This window comes from Castor canadensis, chromosome 3 (genome assembly GCF_047511655.1).
Source record: "Castor canadensis chromosome 3, mCasCan1.hap1v2, whole genome shotgun sequence".
In the NCBI taxonomy this organism is placed as follows: domain Eukaryota; kingdom Metazoa; phylum Chordata; class Mammalia; order Rodentia; family Castoridae; genus Castor; species Castor canadensis.
Genome location: NC_133388.1, coordinates 5,313,682 through 5,330,381, shown reverse-complemented (window position 1 = coordinate 5,330,381; position 16,700 = coordinate 5,313,682). Strand labels below are relative to the sequence as shown.

General features: G+C 51.4%; 2 gene segments (V, D, J or C); one reads left to right on the top strand and one right to left on the bottom strand.

Moving 5' to 3' along the window:
• LOC141421460 (Ig mu chain C region membrane-bound form-like) overlaps positions 1 to 16,700 on the top strand; it is a 152,417-nt gene that overhangs the window by 39,463 nt on the left and 96,254 nt on the right. Inside the window, exon 2 of the C gene segment in view lies at positions 14,544 to 14,579.
• Positions 8 to 7,769, bottom strand: LOC109683550 (immunoglobulin heavy constant epsilon-like). The segment is given in 7 exon segments: positions 8 to 410; positions 488 to 621; positions 2,619 to 2,948; positions 3,035 to 3,352; positions 3,440 to 3,763; positions 3,945 to 4,386; positions 7,671 to 7,769. Coding segments are annotated over 7 exon segments (1,731 nt in total).

Sequence of the window (16,700 nt, the reverse complement as noted above, 5' to 3'; positions counted from 1 at the left end):
TGGGTAGTGGTCAGGCCATGGGCTCTGGGCCCTCATTGTGTTTTTGTGGTTGTTCAGTCAGTATGGGTGTGACTCTGATGCCCACAGGCCTGGGGTGAGACCACTGTAGCCCCAGACGCTCTGTTGAGGGGACAGATGCTATTCTGGGGCTTGTCTCAGGGGGCCGGGGCAGCCTGCACTGTGGCCACGAACCTTCTGGATTCTGGTGTGTTGGTTTTTGGGCCCCTGACTCTGGCCTCTGTGTGAGTGTGGGGTCTGTGTGCTCCCACCTGCTACCCAGGGCAGAACAGGAAGCTCAGGATGCTGTAAGGGTGCTGGTGTCCAGCCTAGGCCCGAGGCTGGAGGACGTTGGCATAGTCGTGGAGAGCTTGAGGCGTGCTCTGCAGTAGGGCTGAGAAGACCCACTTCACCTGGGGGAAGGTGTGTGTGAGGGTGGCTCTGCGGTTTCGCTGCCCCTCTCCCATCCCTCCCGAGGGATCGGCCCCACCTTGAGGAGGGTGACAGTGGCACCATAGCTCACGCTGAGAAGAAACAAGATGATGAAAATACAGGTGCTGGTCCACAGCCCGTCCAGCTCCTCACTCTCGGCCTCCTCTGTGCACAGGTCCTGGAGGTCCAGCTCTGGGGGTACCAACCAGTCAGCCCTCCCCAGCCTTGGGGCCAGCAGTGTGGGAAGGGTGGAGCCCTCGCTGGTCTCAGGCAGCCCTGCTGAGGCTCAGAGTGGCATAGCTCTCTGCCCTGCCTCCTGTGGGACTGCTCTGAGCCCCTGACCACCTTGGAGGGTTGGGGGTCCAAGTTAGCTGGCATGTGGCGGCGGGGGTGGGGGAGGAAGGAGCAGTCCCAGTCCTCTGCCCTCTCCTGATCCTGACCTCTCATTGTCTCTTCTCCACCCTGGCCTGGTGGGGTGTATTTTCCCACTACTTTACATGGCTTCTCTCCTTCACATGACTGCTGGACTCCTCCACATGGCCCCACAAATCCCTCCTCAGAGAAAGCCCCCAGGCCCTCGAGAAGGGCTCTGAGCTTGCATCCCAGCTCCCAGAACCTGTGTGCAGGCTTTTTCCCAGGAATCTTGGGGATAGGTACCCAAGGGACTGGTCCAGTTGCATGAACTCTGCATCCAGGCCTGTGGGCATCCAGAGGAACCTGCAGACCCTGCTCCCCTCTTTCCAGGAGCTTTGACCCAACACTCCCACCAGTTTCTGTGCTGTTTATCTGTCAGCTCAGGTGCTGCCCTCCCCTCTGCCTTTCCCAGCTAGGGCTTGGCCTGAGTGCAGCTCTGGTGGTGCTCCTGCTCTGGGGCTGTGCCTGAGTCTCTGAGGTGTCTCCAACAAGGAGATTGCACACTCTTGGGTGCTGGGTGGAGGCGATGGGTGCATGTGTGCTTTCTGCATATGTCATCTGGGGTGTGTGAGCTAAACGAGTATGTGCACTGGGGCCTAGGTGACCTGGCTCTGATTCCCCATCCTCCAGACCATGGGATGAATGCACAGCCTGCTCTGGGCTGTGGTTGAGCAGGGGAGCACTATGGAGCCCACAGCATATATCTTTGTGTCTGTCCCTATCTGTCTGTCCTTGGGGTTTACCGGAGGTAGCCATATGGGGACACTGGGATCCAGCAGGGATGCAAGGTCTCTGTTTCTACCTTTGACCCAGTGGCTTTGGTGTATTGAGGCAGGGGTTCAGGAGGGGCCTTGGCTAGCAGGCAGTGATGGGGGCTCTTCTCAGGCCACATGTGAGCATGTGTGAGGCGTGTCTCCAGTGGGGTGCCAGCAGTTACATAGCTTGTGGTTCCGGACACCGGTGGAGTTGTCCTGAGATTTGGGGTGACTTTGTGGCCCGAGTGTGCACCTGTCTGTGCTCAGGGAACATGACACAGTTTGGTGTGACTGACCGAGTGAGGCTGGCTTCCTGTTCCACCCCTCAGGATGAACTTGGGTGAAGTGAGGCTGGCAGATAAGACCCGGGAAGATAGAGTGCAGACCCAGACCAGATGTGACCATGTGGTCAGGAGAATGGGGTAGGTGGACTTGCCCCCATGTCCTTCTAGTGGAGGGGAAGGCAGAGGAGCCATCTGGAGTCCTGTCTGTGCCTGTGCAGGGTTCTGCCTTGAGCTGTTTCTCTACCTGGAGGGGCCTGAGTATCCAGGGACACCTGGGGTGGGAGCTGTGGCCTTCTTGGCTGGGTCAGCTTGGTCCCTCCCCTGAGGACCTTGCTTGGCTCTTTGGACCCCTTTGAAGGGCAGAATCCACAATGGGGGACAGGGAAGGTCAGGATGCCTGAACTGAGCCCCTGTACTGAGCCACTCTGTGATGCGCTATTTGACAAGTACCTTCAAATACACAAGCAGAAGAATGAGTCTGGCCTCTCTCCTGCCACACCCTTGGGTGTGTGCCACCCCCTCTCTTGGGGGGTCCTTTGCTCTGTGCCAAGACTCCTCTTCCTGCAACTAGCCCTCCTCAAGAACAGGCGCCCAGGGCACCAAGCAGACACCAAGAGTTTATTGGAATGACTTCCTGGTGCCGTTACAACAGTGGACACAGGTTTAGCTGGCCCTCTTTCCCTGCCCCAGCTGGATGAAGCCCTGGGAGGGAGGGAGGCAAGGAGAGGTCATTTACCCGGGTTCTTGGACACTGTTTTCTCAATGGTCCTAGGTTCAGGCAGTGCCTCATGGACCACGCGGCAGGTGAATTTGTTGTTCTGCATCCAGTCTGCCCGGGTGACCTCCAGGCGGCTGAAGATGAAGAAGGTGGTTCTGGAGCCACTGGTGTTCAGGGGCACTGTAGTACTGTGCTCGTTGCTTGGGATCAGCACCTTGTTACGTAGCCACTGCACCGAGATGTCCTTGGGGAAGAAGTTCTGGATCAGGCAGGTGAGGGTGAGCTTGTTCTGGTTCCCCTTCTCCTCCGGTGGTGGGAACATGTAGATCTCAGGAATCTCCCGCTTTCCTGTGGAGAGGCATGGGTCAGCTCAGTCTCCACCCTCTTTGACCACCAGGGAGGACACAACTCTCCTCTCCCAGTCTGCAGCTCACCCTGGGTCTTGGTGATGGAGCGCACAATGGGCTTGGGCAGGAAGGAGTAGTTCACTGTGCACAGGTAGGTCTCGCCTTCAATCCAGTCCTGGGTTACCAGGGGCAGGGTGGAGGTGATGCTGGTTGTGGCATTGTAGTACCTATTAACCTTCTGGGAGCTCTCCTGCACAGGCCTCTTGCTCAACCGGGACCAGGTCACGGTGACTTTATCATTTTCCAGATCCACCACCAGACAGGTGAGCTTGGGCGCTTTGTGGAAGTACAGGTCGAGGGGGCTGGGTGGAATCAGGTAGGCACTCACGCCTCGTGGTTCATATTCTGTGGTACAGGGAAGGTTGTGTGAGACCCTGCCTGCTGCCCTCAGACATCTCAGTGTCTGTGTGTTGGGGTGAGGAGAGGCCGTACCTGTGCACTTCTGGGCATGGGCCTCAATAATGGAGTCTTCATAGGTGACCTTGCAGGTGAAGGTGCTCTCAGACACCCATTCTTCCTGGGTGATGTTGAGCTCAGCATAGGTGGAGGCCAGCTTGCCTTCTTGCTTGGATGGGGCGATGGATGACTGCCTGTTGGTGATTTCCTGGCTGTTCTTTAGCCAGGTGACCTTGAAGTCACCTGGGGTGTAGTTAGAAATGAGGCAGTAGAGCTGGATGGTGGTATGAGACCCACTGGGGTCACAGGAGGAATGGAAGAGCTTCACGGTGGGCTGGGTGAAGTTGGAAGAGATGCAAGCTAGGGCAGAGGTGGCAAACAATGAGTAGCTCCCTGAGCCTTCCAGGCCCCAGCTCAGGGTCCCAAGTACTCTGGGTGCTCCCCTGCCCCTGTTCTCCCTGTCCCCTGTTCACCCTGGAAGTCCTTCCTGCTCTTACATGGTCCCTCTTGCTGTGGTTGCAGCCAGCCTGGCCCTGCTCACCTTTGACAGTCCTGTTCTGGTGGCTTGCAGATGGATCATGCTTCACCTGGCAGGTGAAGCGTTGTCCTGCCAACTTGCCCTGGATGGCCACTTGACTGGCGGTGAAAGAGACACCAGAGCTGGAAGTGATGGAGGGGAATTTCCAGGTGCTCGTGTTTGAGGAGTTTGTGTTCCAGGTTATGGTCACTGGCTCTGGGAAGTAGCCTGTGACCAGGCATCCCAGTGTCTTGAGAGCAGTGTTGTTGCAGCAGTTCGACAAGGGGAAGACGAAGGGCTTCTGGACAGAGGCTGTAGAATAGGTCCAGGTCAGACTGGCCTCAGACAAACACTGGTCCCCAGCCTGGGGGTCTGGGTGTTGTGGCTGTGATAGAGGTGGGGAACTGAAGACCCTGCTCCATCCTGGATGAACAGACTCATCCAGACTCCAGGGCCCTGTCTGATTCTACCTCTTCCCCCAAGCTCCAGGCTGCCATCTGGCACCCTTGTACTGTCACCCCCCACAGGCTGTTCTTACTATCCACAGTTCAGCATGGGCACAGGGGCTCCCAAGAAGCGACTAGTCTCAGCCCTGAGGACTAGAACGTGGGCTCTGGAGAAGCAGTGGCATCAGTGCTCTCCTAGGCTAAAACTTAGGGTGCAGAAATCCCCTGAGGCCTGGGGACCCAGAGACCCCAGGAATCACCAGATTGTCCCTCATGCTCCCACCCATAGATCACATGGGGACTGTAGCTCCACAGACTTCCCAGGACCATGAGTCCTCCCACCCCACTACAAAATTGTGGGGAATACTGAGGAAAGGTCTGGCTGTCCTCTGGCCTGGGCCTCTGCCTTCTGAGTCTGTTGGGCTTAGGTCCTTCGACACTTGAGTCCTCTGCCTTGATTTCCCTTCCCCTCAACCCTTGCTTGACCAGCCAGGCCTCCATAGTTCTCTGTGTCCTTGCTGACACCTTGGGAGAGGCAGGAAAAACTGGCCCTGACAGCACATTGGATAGAGGACAGAGTCCTCCTGCCCCAGTTACTCTGGTTTGTACACAGCCTGCACCACTCCCCGGCCCTGGAGCCCAGCTTGGCTCTGTCTCTAAGGCTGCTTTAGGCCCCAAGAAAGCACTGTGCTCAGCACAGCTCTGTCCACCCTGCTCCACAATGCCTACTCAGTCCAGCTGAGCACACACCAGACAACCTTGTGCCAGGATAGCAGATTAAACAACTTGGAGGAATCCAGCTCCCCAAATCAAGTTCATTTAAGTACAAGAATGCCAAACCAGATCAATAAAGCCCATCTCAGCCAGCCTAGTTCAGCTTGGCCCAGGTAAACTCAAGTCACCACTGCTCAGCCCAGTATAGCCCATTCAGCTCAACTTAAGCTCAGTCCAGTTCCGCTCAGCTCAGTCTAGCTCTGTATATCCAAGCTTAGCTCTGCCCAGCTCAGTACATCACATTTTAGCTCAGCTGAATTCAGATCACCTCAGTTTAGCCCAGCCCAGCTCAGCCCAGTTCAGCTCAGCCCAGTCCAGCCCAGCTCAACTGATCTCATCTCATTTCAGCAAAAACTCAGAGCAGCTCAGTTCAGCAGAATCTTCTCTCACCTCATGCAAGTTCAACCCAGATCAACCCAAACCAGCCCAGCTCAACCCAACCCATCTCAGCTCAACAAAAACTCAGATCAGCTCAGTTCAGCAGAATCTCACCTCACCTCATCCCATCCCATCCCATCTTACTCATGGGCCCAGCCCAGCCAAGCCCAGTTCAACCCATCCTAGCTCAGTCCAGCCAAGCCCAGCTCAGCTTAGTTTAATTTAGTCTATCCCAGTCTAGCTCAGCTCAGCTAGCTTAGCCCAGCTCAGCCCAGCCTAGCTCAGCCCAGCCCAGCCCAGCCCAATTCAGCTCAGCCCAGCTCAGCCCAGTATAGCCTAGTCCAGCTCAGCTCATTTCGGCTGAACTCAGCCTAAATCCACACATCCCATTCCAGTTCAGTTAAGCTCAGCTTAGTTTAGCTCAGCCCAGCTCAACCCAGTTCAGCTCAACTCAGCCCAGCCCATCTCAATTCATCCCAGCTCAGTTCATCCCAGCCCATTCCAGTCCTAGTCAGCTCAGCCCAGGTCAGATCAGCCCAGCTCAATCCAGTCCATCTCAGCTCAGTTCAGCCCAGCTCAGCCCAGTCAAGCTCAGCCCAGCCCAGCCCAGCCCAGCTCAACCCAATCCAGCCTAGATTAGCTCAGCCCAGCCCAGCTCAACCCAGCTCAACTCAGCCCAGCTTAGCCCAGTTTATCCCAGTCCAACCCAGCCCAGGCTAACCTAGCCCAGCCCAGCTCAGCCATTCAAGCCCAGCCCAGTTAAGTCCAGCCCAGCCCAGCCCAGCTCAACCCAGTCAAACCTAGTCCAGCCCAGCCCAGTCCAGCTTAACCCATCCTAGCTCAGTCCAGCCAAGTTCAGCTCAGCTCAGCTCAGTTTAGCCCAGCTCAGCCCAGCCTAGCTCAGCCCAGCCTAGCCTGATTCATTTCAATCTAATCCAACCCAACCGAGCCCAGTTAAACTGAGCTCAACCCAGCTCAGTTCAGCGCAGCCCAGCCCAGCCCAACCCAGCCCAGCTCAGCCCAGTCAAACCCAGCCCAGCTCAGTCCAGCCCAGCGCAGCCCAGCTCAACCCAACCCAGCCCAGATCAGCTCAGCTCAGCACAGCTCAACCTGTCCCAACTCAACCCAGCCCAGCCAAGCCCAGTTCAACCCATCCTAGCTCAGTCCGGCCAAGCCCAGCTCAGCTTAGTTTGATTTAGTCCATCCCAGTCCAGCTCAGCTCAGCTAGCTTAGCCCAGCTCAGCCCAGCCCAATTCAGTTCAACCCAACCCAACCCAACCCAAACCAGCCCAGACAAACTCAGCTCAACCCATCTCAGTTCAGCTCAGCCCAGATTAGTCCAGCTCAAGCCAGTCCAGCTCAGCCCAGCTCAGCCCAAATCAGCCTAGCTCACCCTAGCCCATCCCAACCAAGTTCAACCCAACCCAACCCAGGCAAGCTCAGTTCAACCCAGCTTAAACCAGCCTAGCCCAGACCTGCTCAATTCAAGCCAGCTTAGCCCACCAAGCTCAGGTAGTCCAGCCCAGCTCAGCTGAGTTCAGTTCAGTCCAGTCCAGTCCTGCCCAGGTCAGCTCAGCCCAGTCCAGATCAACCCAACCCAGCTCATCTCAGCTCAGTTCAGCCTAGCCCAGCCCAGTCCAGAACAACCCACCTCAGCCCAGCTCAACCCAGCTCATCTCAACTCATCTCAGCCCAGTCCAGCTCAGCTTGGCTCTGCTCAGTTCAGCCCCACTCCATCCTGTTCAGGTCATTTTAGCTCAGCCCATCTCAACCTAGTTCAGCTTAAGCCAGCTCAGCTGTGGAGTTTAGCCAGCCTGCTGTACAATTTAGCCGGCTGCCATTAGCTGTCTCTGGGTGACATCCTTGTCCTGGTTGTTTGCAGGAAGATTTCTGCTCAGCCCTGCTTGGGGTCTCTGAGCTCCCCCTGACCTTTTTAGACTTTAGCCTGGTCCAGCCCTGTCTGGTTGAGACTCACAGTCCCCTGTCTTCTACTTGTGGGCTTTAGGCTGTTTCTAATCTCCCTGTGCCCCAATACAGGGAAGGGACAGCTGAATGACATGCAAGTGACCAACAGTCTCTGTTCATGGTGGGAGGACAGCCCAAGTGTCCCTTCCCCTATCACTAGCCCTGGTAACCTGTTCATCCCTGCCACTTGGGCCAGTTCCTTTGTTGGGGTTCCTTCCAGGATGGGATACCTGAAGTCCTCTTCTAGGTGCCTGCGGCTGGCATGGCCGTCCTCATCTGCAGCCATCTGTCAGGTCCCTGGACAGGCTCCCAGAGGATATGAATCGTTAGTAACCATTGTCGTTATTTTATGCTCAGGTGATAATGCCTGGGGGAGGGAGCTCTGCCTCAGTGCCCTCAGCTAAAAGTGGGGTGGGAACTCCCAGGCCTCGGCAACCCTGGAAGTTCCCTTTTCTGTCTGTTCTTGGGAAGTCGACTGAGTGATGTTGGGGTCTCAGGTGAGGCCCCTCTGCAGGGGACACACAGGCATGTTCTAGGCAAGGGCCTATCCTCTCTGCAGTCTGTCCCAGGACTCTCCTGCATAGCTCTCAGCTCGATGCCATCTGTGAGTTAGGTGGCCATCCTGCCTGCCCACTCGGGGTTCCACTGCCCTGAGAAGGGATCAGACACTTGGTAGTGCCATCTCTGCACCTTTGGCAGCCCCTCGGGGAGAGTGGGCTGGCTATTTTGTGACTGAGAAATGAGGCAGGAGGAGGACCACATGTGAACCTGTAAGGCTCCCCCAGAGCCAGTGTCCTTGTTCCTGTGTAAGGCTTGGAGCTGGCACCCTGAGGTGGGTGACCTTGACCTGGTACTCAATCCCAGATGACAGTCCTACAGCCTGGGACCCTCTCCTGTTGCCCTGCCAGGGGAGTCAGGAGGCTGTGAACAGCCTACATATATGCATATGGAGAGATGGCCTGGCTCTGCAAGGTCCTGCTGCCCCTGATCCGTGGGGGTGTCATGCCATGTCTGTACTGGAGGCAGTATGTAAAACTGGTCTTGGTGGCCTCCCTGGGGACACCTGAAACATCTACTGTGGCTGTAGCCAATGTTCCCTGTGTGGAGTGAGGTTTTGGACTGAGTGCAGGCTATATCTTTGACATCTTTGCAGGCCTGTGTGTCTTCAGGAGTCCCTTGGAGGTCCATGCACACTCACAGGGAAGTCACATGCACCTACTAGCCTGGCTTGTCATTGTGGGAAATTTGGGGAGAGCCACCAGGACTCTGATCCTTGGACCAAGGAATCCCAGGGCCATTGGTCCCTGTGTAGCAGGGCTGAGGGATGTAGACTCTGCCAGGCCTGACTTCCTCAGAGAGACATTCAGGTACTTTGGAAGACCCAGAAGGACTGCTAGGCAATGGCAGGGGCAGGCAGGGTGGGAGTTGAGCCAGCATAGTCTGATGGTGCCAGGACCATCAGGGCCTAGGGGTGACTTTGTTCCCTCCCAGATAGGCTGTCTGAGGCCACCTGTCCTGCCCTCAGCTCAGGAGACAGACATGTGTTGGACACTGAGGAGTAAATGCCCAGTTCTCTGGAAAGAGTCATGGTTCTGAGGGAAACCACAGGGGTGGGGAGCCTCCTGCCCCTCTAGGTCAGGTGCTGCATTCTGCAGTGGGCACTGAGTGGTAGGCGGGGGCTCCACCTGACCCACCTAGCATATTTTTGCTCACTTTCTCCCAGCTTTGGGCATAAGGGGCAGGGCATTTGTGCCCTGGTTGCCTGCCCCTGGTTCTTCCCTGGCACCCCAGGACTTGCTGGGCTGCTGCTGGTGCTGCAGCAGGCAAGGCTATGTCTTGGATTGCAGTGGTGGCAACCTGGAAGGAGATGACCTCACAGTGTGTGGGGGTCCATCTCCCTCCTGGTGCTTGCTAGGTCCACTCCCTTGCCTACTCCCTCCTGTCCAGGGGCCCAGGTACCCTCTTGCACTCTGTGGGTGTCCATGCGGGATCCAGCAGGACAGCATCTGTAGTGCTGTCACCCTGCTTTGCCTTTACCACCATCCCCTCGGCCAGGACCAGGGCACCAGGGCTCCACTTGGGGCCAGCTGCCCTCTGGTCATTCTGAAGTGTGGCTCCTTTCTCCAGTGCTCTGGGACAGATCTGCTCCCATATGGATTGCGTCTCAGTTGCATACAACTGAATGCATGTGTGTGCCTGTGTGTGTGTGTGGGGGGGGGGGGCGGGCAATGACAGTCTGCCTCCTACCCCAACCCTGAATGGCCCTGTAGGGGTCTGGGGCAGAATGTGCCAGACAGAACTGTACTATTTTTGCCTTCCTATGTGGGGTGAGAGTGAGACAGAGGGGCCCAACTCTTCCTAAGGATATTTGCCTAGGAGTTAAGCACTGCTAAATAATGTTAAGGATGTCAGTGTTGATAATAGGTGTTTGTTGTGAAGGCTGTTGAATGTTTACTTTTCCTTCTAATAAGCTAAACTGTTGGGGCTGGTGAGTTGAACCTTTGATTGACAGCTATCAGACCCTTCTTTGTGCCTGGCTGTCTTGAGCAAGGAGCTGTCCATTCAGCAGTCTCTCTTTTAGCCACCAGCTGGATGTCATCATGGCATCTCAGCTGCTTCAAACAATTCACGGACTCCTCGAGGTAATTACACTCCAGCAGCAAAAAAAGACTGCATACATGGTTGCTGCTGAAGCCCCAAACTTCTGCTTCAGGAGGCTTTGCCCCTGCCTCTGCTGCTCCAGACTGCACCATGACCTCCAAATGACCTCTCCTGCAGCTGCTCCAGGGGACCCCATCCTCAGATGCTCTGGACCCTGTAACAGAAGTACTCAAAAAGGTCAGGGAGGAGGAACACCTCTCCTAGTGACTCAGGAAAGAGCTTGGGATTTAAGAAAGGAGGCAGTACCTGTGCAGTCTTGTGATTGGTGTTTATTTGAGGCTTGTGATTGGTTCACATGTAAGGGTTGTGATTGGTGGAACCAGAAGCTGTGCACATGCTGGGCTGTGATTGGTGGAGTTACATTCTGTGCGGGAGCATGCCACACCTCTCTTCTGGCTATAGGAGCAGGCTGTATATTTCTGCTATTTTCTGGTTAGTCTTGGAGTCTTATCTTCCATAAATTACCCTCCCTGCTCTCCACCATGTTGCAACATTAGGCCTTAAGAAAGGTTTCCCCTAAAAAGGAACCCTCTTACACTGCTGGTGGGAATGCAAACTAGTACAACCACTCTGGAAAAAAATTTGGAGGCTACTTAAAAAGCTAAACATTGATCTACCATTTGATCCAACAATACCACTCTTGGGATATACCCAAAAGACTGTGACACAGGTTACTCCAGAGGCACCTGCACACCCATGTTTATTGCAGCACTATTCACAATAGCCAAGTTATGGAAACGGCCAAGATGCCCCACCACCGATGAATGGATTAAGAAAATGTGGTATCTCTACACAATGGAATTTTATGAAGCCATGAAGAAAAATGAAATGTTATCATTCGCTGGTAAATGGATGGAATTAGAGAACGTCATTCTGAGTGAGGTTAGCCTGGCCCAAAAGACCAAAAATCGTATGTTCTCCCTCATATGCGGACATTAGATCAAGGGCAAACACAACAAGGGGATTGGACTATGATCACAGGATAAAGTGAGAGCACACAAGGGAGGGGTGAGGATAGGTAAGACACCTAAAAAACTAGCTAGCATTTGTTGCCCTCAACGCAGAGAAACTAAAGCAGATACCTTAAAAGCAACTGAGGCCAATAGGAGAAGGGGACCAGGAACTAGAGAAAAGGTTAGATCAAAAAGAATTAACCTAGATGGTAACACACACGCACAGGAAATCAATGAGAGTCAACTCCCTGTATAGCTATCCTTATCTCAACTAGCAAAAACCCTTGTTCCTTCCTATTATTGCTTATACTCTTTCTACAACAAAATTAGAGATAAGGGCAAAATAGTTTCTGCCACGTACTGAGGGGGTGGGGAGGAGAGGGAAGGGGTGGGGGGGTAAGGGAAGGGGAAGAGAATGGGGGAGAAATGACCCAAACATTGTATACACATATGAATAAAATAAAATTAAAAAAAAGAAAGGTTTCCCCCAAGTGGTCTCTTTGCCTGTCTGTGGTCTTTATCACTGTTAGGGAAGGCTGGGTGCATAGAGAACAGACAAGACTCCAGGCTTCTAGCCCTGGTGGTAGGAGTGGCAATGAAGAGGTAGCTGAAGAGTTCCAGAAAGACACTGAGATCTAAGGGCCTTGACACCCAAAGCTCTGAGCTATTACTTTAGGAGGTGACTGAAGAGTTCCTGAGGGAGAAGTGAGGACAGAATTCGGAAGGACAGTAGAAGCATAAAGAAGGTGAGAGTCTGTGAAGAGCCTGAAGGCTGAAGCTGAGGACTGCAGGGCCTGGTCACTAGAAGGGCTCAGAGAGCTGCCAAGGGCAAGGGGCAGAGGCACCCACTGCATGGGAGCTGCAACTAGTCCTTGTCATTGATACTCTCAGCCCAGAACAGTAAGCCTCTGCCTTGAGCAGCACAGCAAAACCCACAGCCTTGGCTCCACCAGCCTCTCGTCCCCAAGGCTAGAGCTCAAGCCTCTAGATTTGGAAGCCCAGCTTGTGGACCTCTGGAACTCAGAGCCACCAACACTAAGACAGCTGCTGCTTGTCTATCCATGATTTCTATTCAGATAGGGCCAAAGTGCCCCCAGCCAGCTCTTAGTGATGGGTAGGGAGAGAATGATGTGGCTTGGTGTTCATATGAGCCTTGTGCACAGCCCCTCCGGGAGGAGGGCGAGGTGCGACTTGGAGAACCTGTATGGCTTGGTTGACTGAGACTGTTTCACGCTCACAGGCTTCCATCCAGGCTGTTGTTTACAGGACCCCTAGGAACCTGTCATTCTGTTTTCTGTTAAAGGCGTCAATTTAGTCACTAAAATGATGTACCATGGAAAAAAATTCTAAGCGTACAAAACACACAAAGACAATTTTTAAAAAAAGTGAGATACTTCAAAATAGTTTTCTTGCTGGGCACTGGTGTCTCACGCCTGTAATCCTAGCTACTCAGGAGGCAGATATCAGGAGGATTGAGGTTCAAAGCTGTCCAGGCAAACAGTTTGTGAGAGCCTATGTTGAAAAAACCCAACACAAAAAACAGGGCTGGCAGATTGGCCCAAGGTGTAGGCCCTGAATTCAAACCCTGGTACCGCAAAAAAAAAAAAAAAGTTTTCTTTGGTACAACAAAATGACTTCTCATTTGGCAATGGATATACATTTTTCTTTTAGTGGTGTTGGAGGTTGAAGTCAAGGTCTTACACTTGTTAGGCAGACTCTCTACCACTTGAGCCACTCCACAAGTACCACTCCCCCCACTTTTCTTAGACATGATCTCGCTATGTAGCCTAGCCTGGCCTCAAACTTACGATCTTTCTGCCTCAGCCTTCTGAGTGCTGGGATTACAGGTATGAACCACCATGCCTGGCTTGTGCTGATGTTTTTTTCAGGACACAGAGATGAGATGGAGTCACACCCACCATTGCCTTGGACGTGCCTCAATCGTGATATTCAAGAGCTCACCATGAAAGAACAAATTAATTTTAATTTGTAAAATTAAATCACAGGAGACAAAGTTGTCTTAAGAGAGTTAGAAAAAAATAGATAAATGAATGTGCTTTAAAACTGAGCTCTTAGAGAGCAGGGCTATGCCCTGTAGAGTACAAGAACCAGAGTTAGGAACTCGCTCTTTGCCACTAACAGGCCCCAACATTAGGGGACCAAGGGACCAATGGTCGCTTAGACTGAGGGCCAGGTGGCAGGTGGTTCTTAGGCCCTTTGATCCAAGTGACAGCAGCTGTTGGTGATCCCAGCTGTCTTCAGATCCTCCAGACTTAGTTGAGGGCTGAAACCCCCAGCCCTCTGTTGAGGTCATCAGTGCCTCCATGCTCATGGAGAGGCTAGGCTGCCTTCCCCCATAGGACTTTGGGACTGCTGATCCCATGTTGTCCCCTGAGTACAAGCCCCTCATTTCCTCCAGAGCGATGTTTCCCTGGGCCCCACTGCTGCCTGCTCCTCCTCAGCCTCCCGAAGTCTCTCCCTTCCATTCAGCGGGATTGCTGTCGTTTCCTCTACTTCCCTGTACTGTTTTGGGTTCATGAAGTACGTTAATGTTCTGTTCTAGTTTCCCTATCCTCGTTTAGACAAACCTCTTGGCATCATGTTTAAAAAATTTTATTGGTGCACATTAAATTGTATGTGGTACGGGGTTTCCTCATGGCACTGCAACGTGTGCATAGAATACACTTGGCTCATATTTACTCATTCTATTACTCGTTTAACCCCCCTCTCCCTTCTCCCTCTCCCCCTTCCTCTTCCACCACACTATTTGCATTCCCTTTTACTTTCATGACCTTGTTTTTTTCCCCCTAGCCTCTACAAACGAGAGAAAACATATGATACTTGTCTTGGTGGCACTGGCTTATTTCACTCAATATGATGAGCTTCAGTTCCACCTTTCCCCAGCAAATGACATCATCTCCTTCTTTATGGCTGAGTAAAACCACACTGTGCATGTTTACCACACTTTCTTTATCCATTCCTCGGCTGATGGGCACCTAAGCTCTTCCATATTTGGTTTTGTGAATAAAGCCACAATAAACCATGGCTGTGAAGGTGTCTTTATTGTAAGCTGACCTTGATTTTTTTGGGTATAGACCCAGAAGTGGTATGGGTGGGTCATTTGGTAGTGCTATTTTTAGCTTTTTGGAGGAAACTCCATACTGATTTCTACAGTGGCTGCACTAATGTACATTCCCACCAGTAAGGGAGCTTTCTTCCTGCAATTTGCCAGCATTTATTTGTTTTCTTGATGATAGCCATTCTGACAGGTGAGATGGATCTCATTGTAGTTTTGATTTGCATTTCCCTGAATGCTAGGGATGTTGAACATTCATGCCGTTTTTTATTGGCCATTTTTACTTCTTCCTTTGAAAAATGTCTGTTCATTTCCATTGGCTATTTATTGATCAAATAATTTGCTTTTTGTTGTGTGATTTTTTTTGCAGTGCTTGGAATCGAACCCAGGGTCCTGTGCATACTCGGTAAGTACTCTGCCACTTGAGCCATGCCCCCAGCCCTGTTGTTTAATTTTTTGAGTTCTTTACATATTCTGGATATTAATCCCTTGTCTGATGAATATCTAACAAGGATTTTCTCTTACTCTTTAGAAAAGAGTGAATATTTCCATTTTTTCTGTAGAGATTCCCAATTAATCCATTCATTATGATCATGTTTTCCTGTAAGTCTTTGAACATTTTTAAAATAGGTTTTTGAAGTCCTTGTCTGATAATTGGGTCTGTGTCTGATAATATTAGGATTGATCTCCATTAACTGCTTTTCTTTTGACTCTAGATCACATTTTCATATTTCTTTGCATATCTAGGATTTTTGAATGCATGCTGGATGTTGTAGATGATATACACTGTGGACTATGGGTTTTATACTTTGCCATTGCCGAGAACTGATTTTTTTTCATGTTAAGAGGCAGGCAGCACAATGGGACTCAAACTCCTAAACCTGTCTGCCCTGAAGTTGGAAGTACCTGAAATCTCAGTTCGTTCCTCCTCACAGGTGTTGCTCCTCTCTGGGCCCTTGGGAGTTTTCCCTACCCCTGTGTGTATAAGGCATCAGGAAAGGCCTGGAGTGGAGTTTATTGCAGGTTTCAGGGCTCTCCCTGGGTGGCTCCCTTCTATAGGAACCCCCTTTCTTTTCCAGCTGCTGTTGAAGTGCAGCCCTGAGCCTCCATCTTCTAGCAAAGATGGTTGCAGGTTTTTTTTTTTTTTTTTTTTGCCTCAATTCTCGTTGCACCTGGGATGTGTTTCAGAGAGATATTTCCAGGGAAGAAGCCCTGCAGTGTCTGCCTGATTTTGGTCATGAGCCAGTGCTTCAGATCAGTTTTTAAAAACAGTTTTCCCAGAGCTTATAATTGCTGTCTGCCAAAATGTCAGTCTGATATAAGCAGCCCCAGCACTACTGGAGTAGAGGATGCCTTCTCTCACGTGGCTCTTTATTCTCAGTTCCCTGATGATGACTGTGGTCCAGACCCTTTCCAGATGCTGAAGGGCTGGGTCGTGCAAAACTTCCATTCAGTTCTTTTGCCAATTTCTATGTTGAATCATTTGATTTTTCTATGATTTGCAGGAGCTCTTTATATATTGTGGACATGATTTGTCAGCTACATATGTTTGTAGAAAACATTGTGAAAGACTGAACTATACCACAGTATTACTGGGGGGCTTCAGTGGGAAGCAACCATAACAGATTCTCTAACTCTGTGGGCTCTAGTCCTCTCATGGTGTTTGAGCTACTTTGCAACTCTATAAATTACAGATAATTGATAGATAATTGCCTGAGAGTCTACCTAAAATAATATAAAACAGACACTTGTACACTGTTGTCATTGTAGTACTATTCTCAATAGCTAAAACCCAGACACCCTACAACTGATGAATGGATCATGAAATTTTGGTATATATGTACACAATGGAGTATTACTCAGCTATAAGGAATAATGACATGGGATTTGAAGGTAAATGGATGCAATTGGAGAACATTAGGTTAAGTGAAGTTAGCCAGGATCAGAAACACACAAACCACATGTTTTCTCTCATAAGTGGAAGATCGATCCAAAGATAAACATATACATAAAAGCAAGCATGATCATATACAAGTTTGTATATGATCATACACAAACTCAGATTTGTCCACTGTTAGAAACTACTACTACTCTATGGAACTCAGGGAAAGAGGCAAAGGAAAAGAGAATGATAGAGCAAAAGTAATATCACATACCACAAGATGTGAAGGTAGAGGATATAAGGATGTGTACTGAAATATGTTGAAAAACGGGGGACAGATGGTGGGAGGTAAAGGGGTAAGGGAGAGATTTGAGGGGATTGAATGGACCAAAGTAAAGCACACCCACATAGGGCATACATTGAGACGCCCCACTGAAAGTCAACTCAAATATTAATTATGAGAACCAAGACTGTAAAATAGGCACAGTGTGTGCGGGGTCAGGAATAGTGGGAGGGAGAGGGTGAACTATGGTGATGAAGGTGACGGTGTGTGGTAGATGGTCTTCATATACTTATATGAAACAGAAGTAGAAAAATCTCTTGCAATTGCTTTAAGTAGAGTGGGAAGGGGGCTGGGTGGGAGAG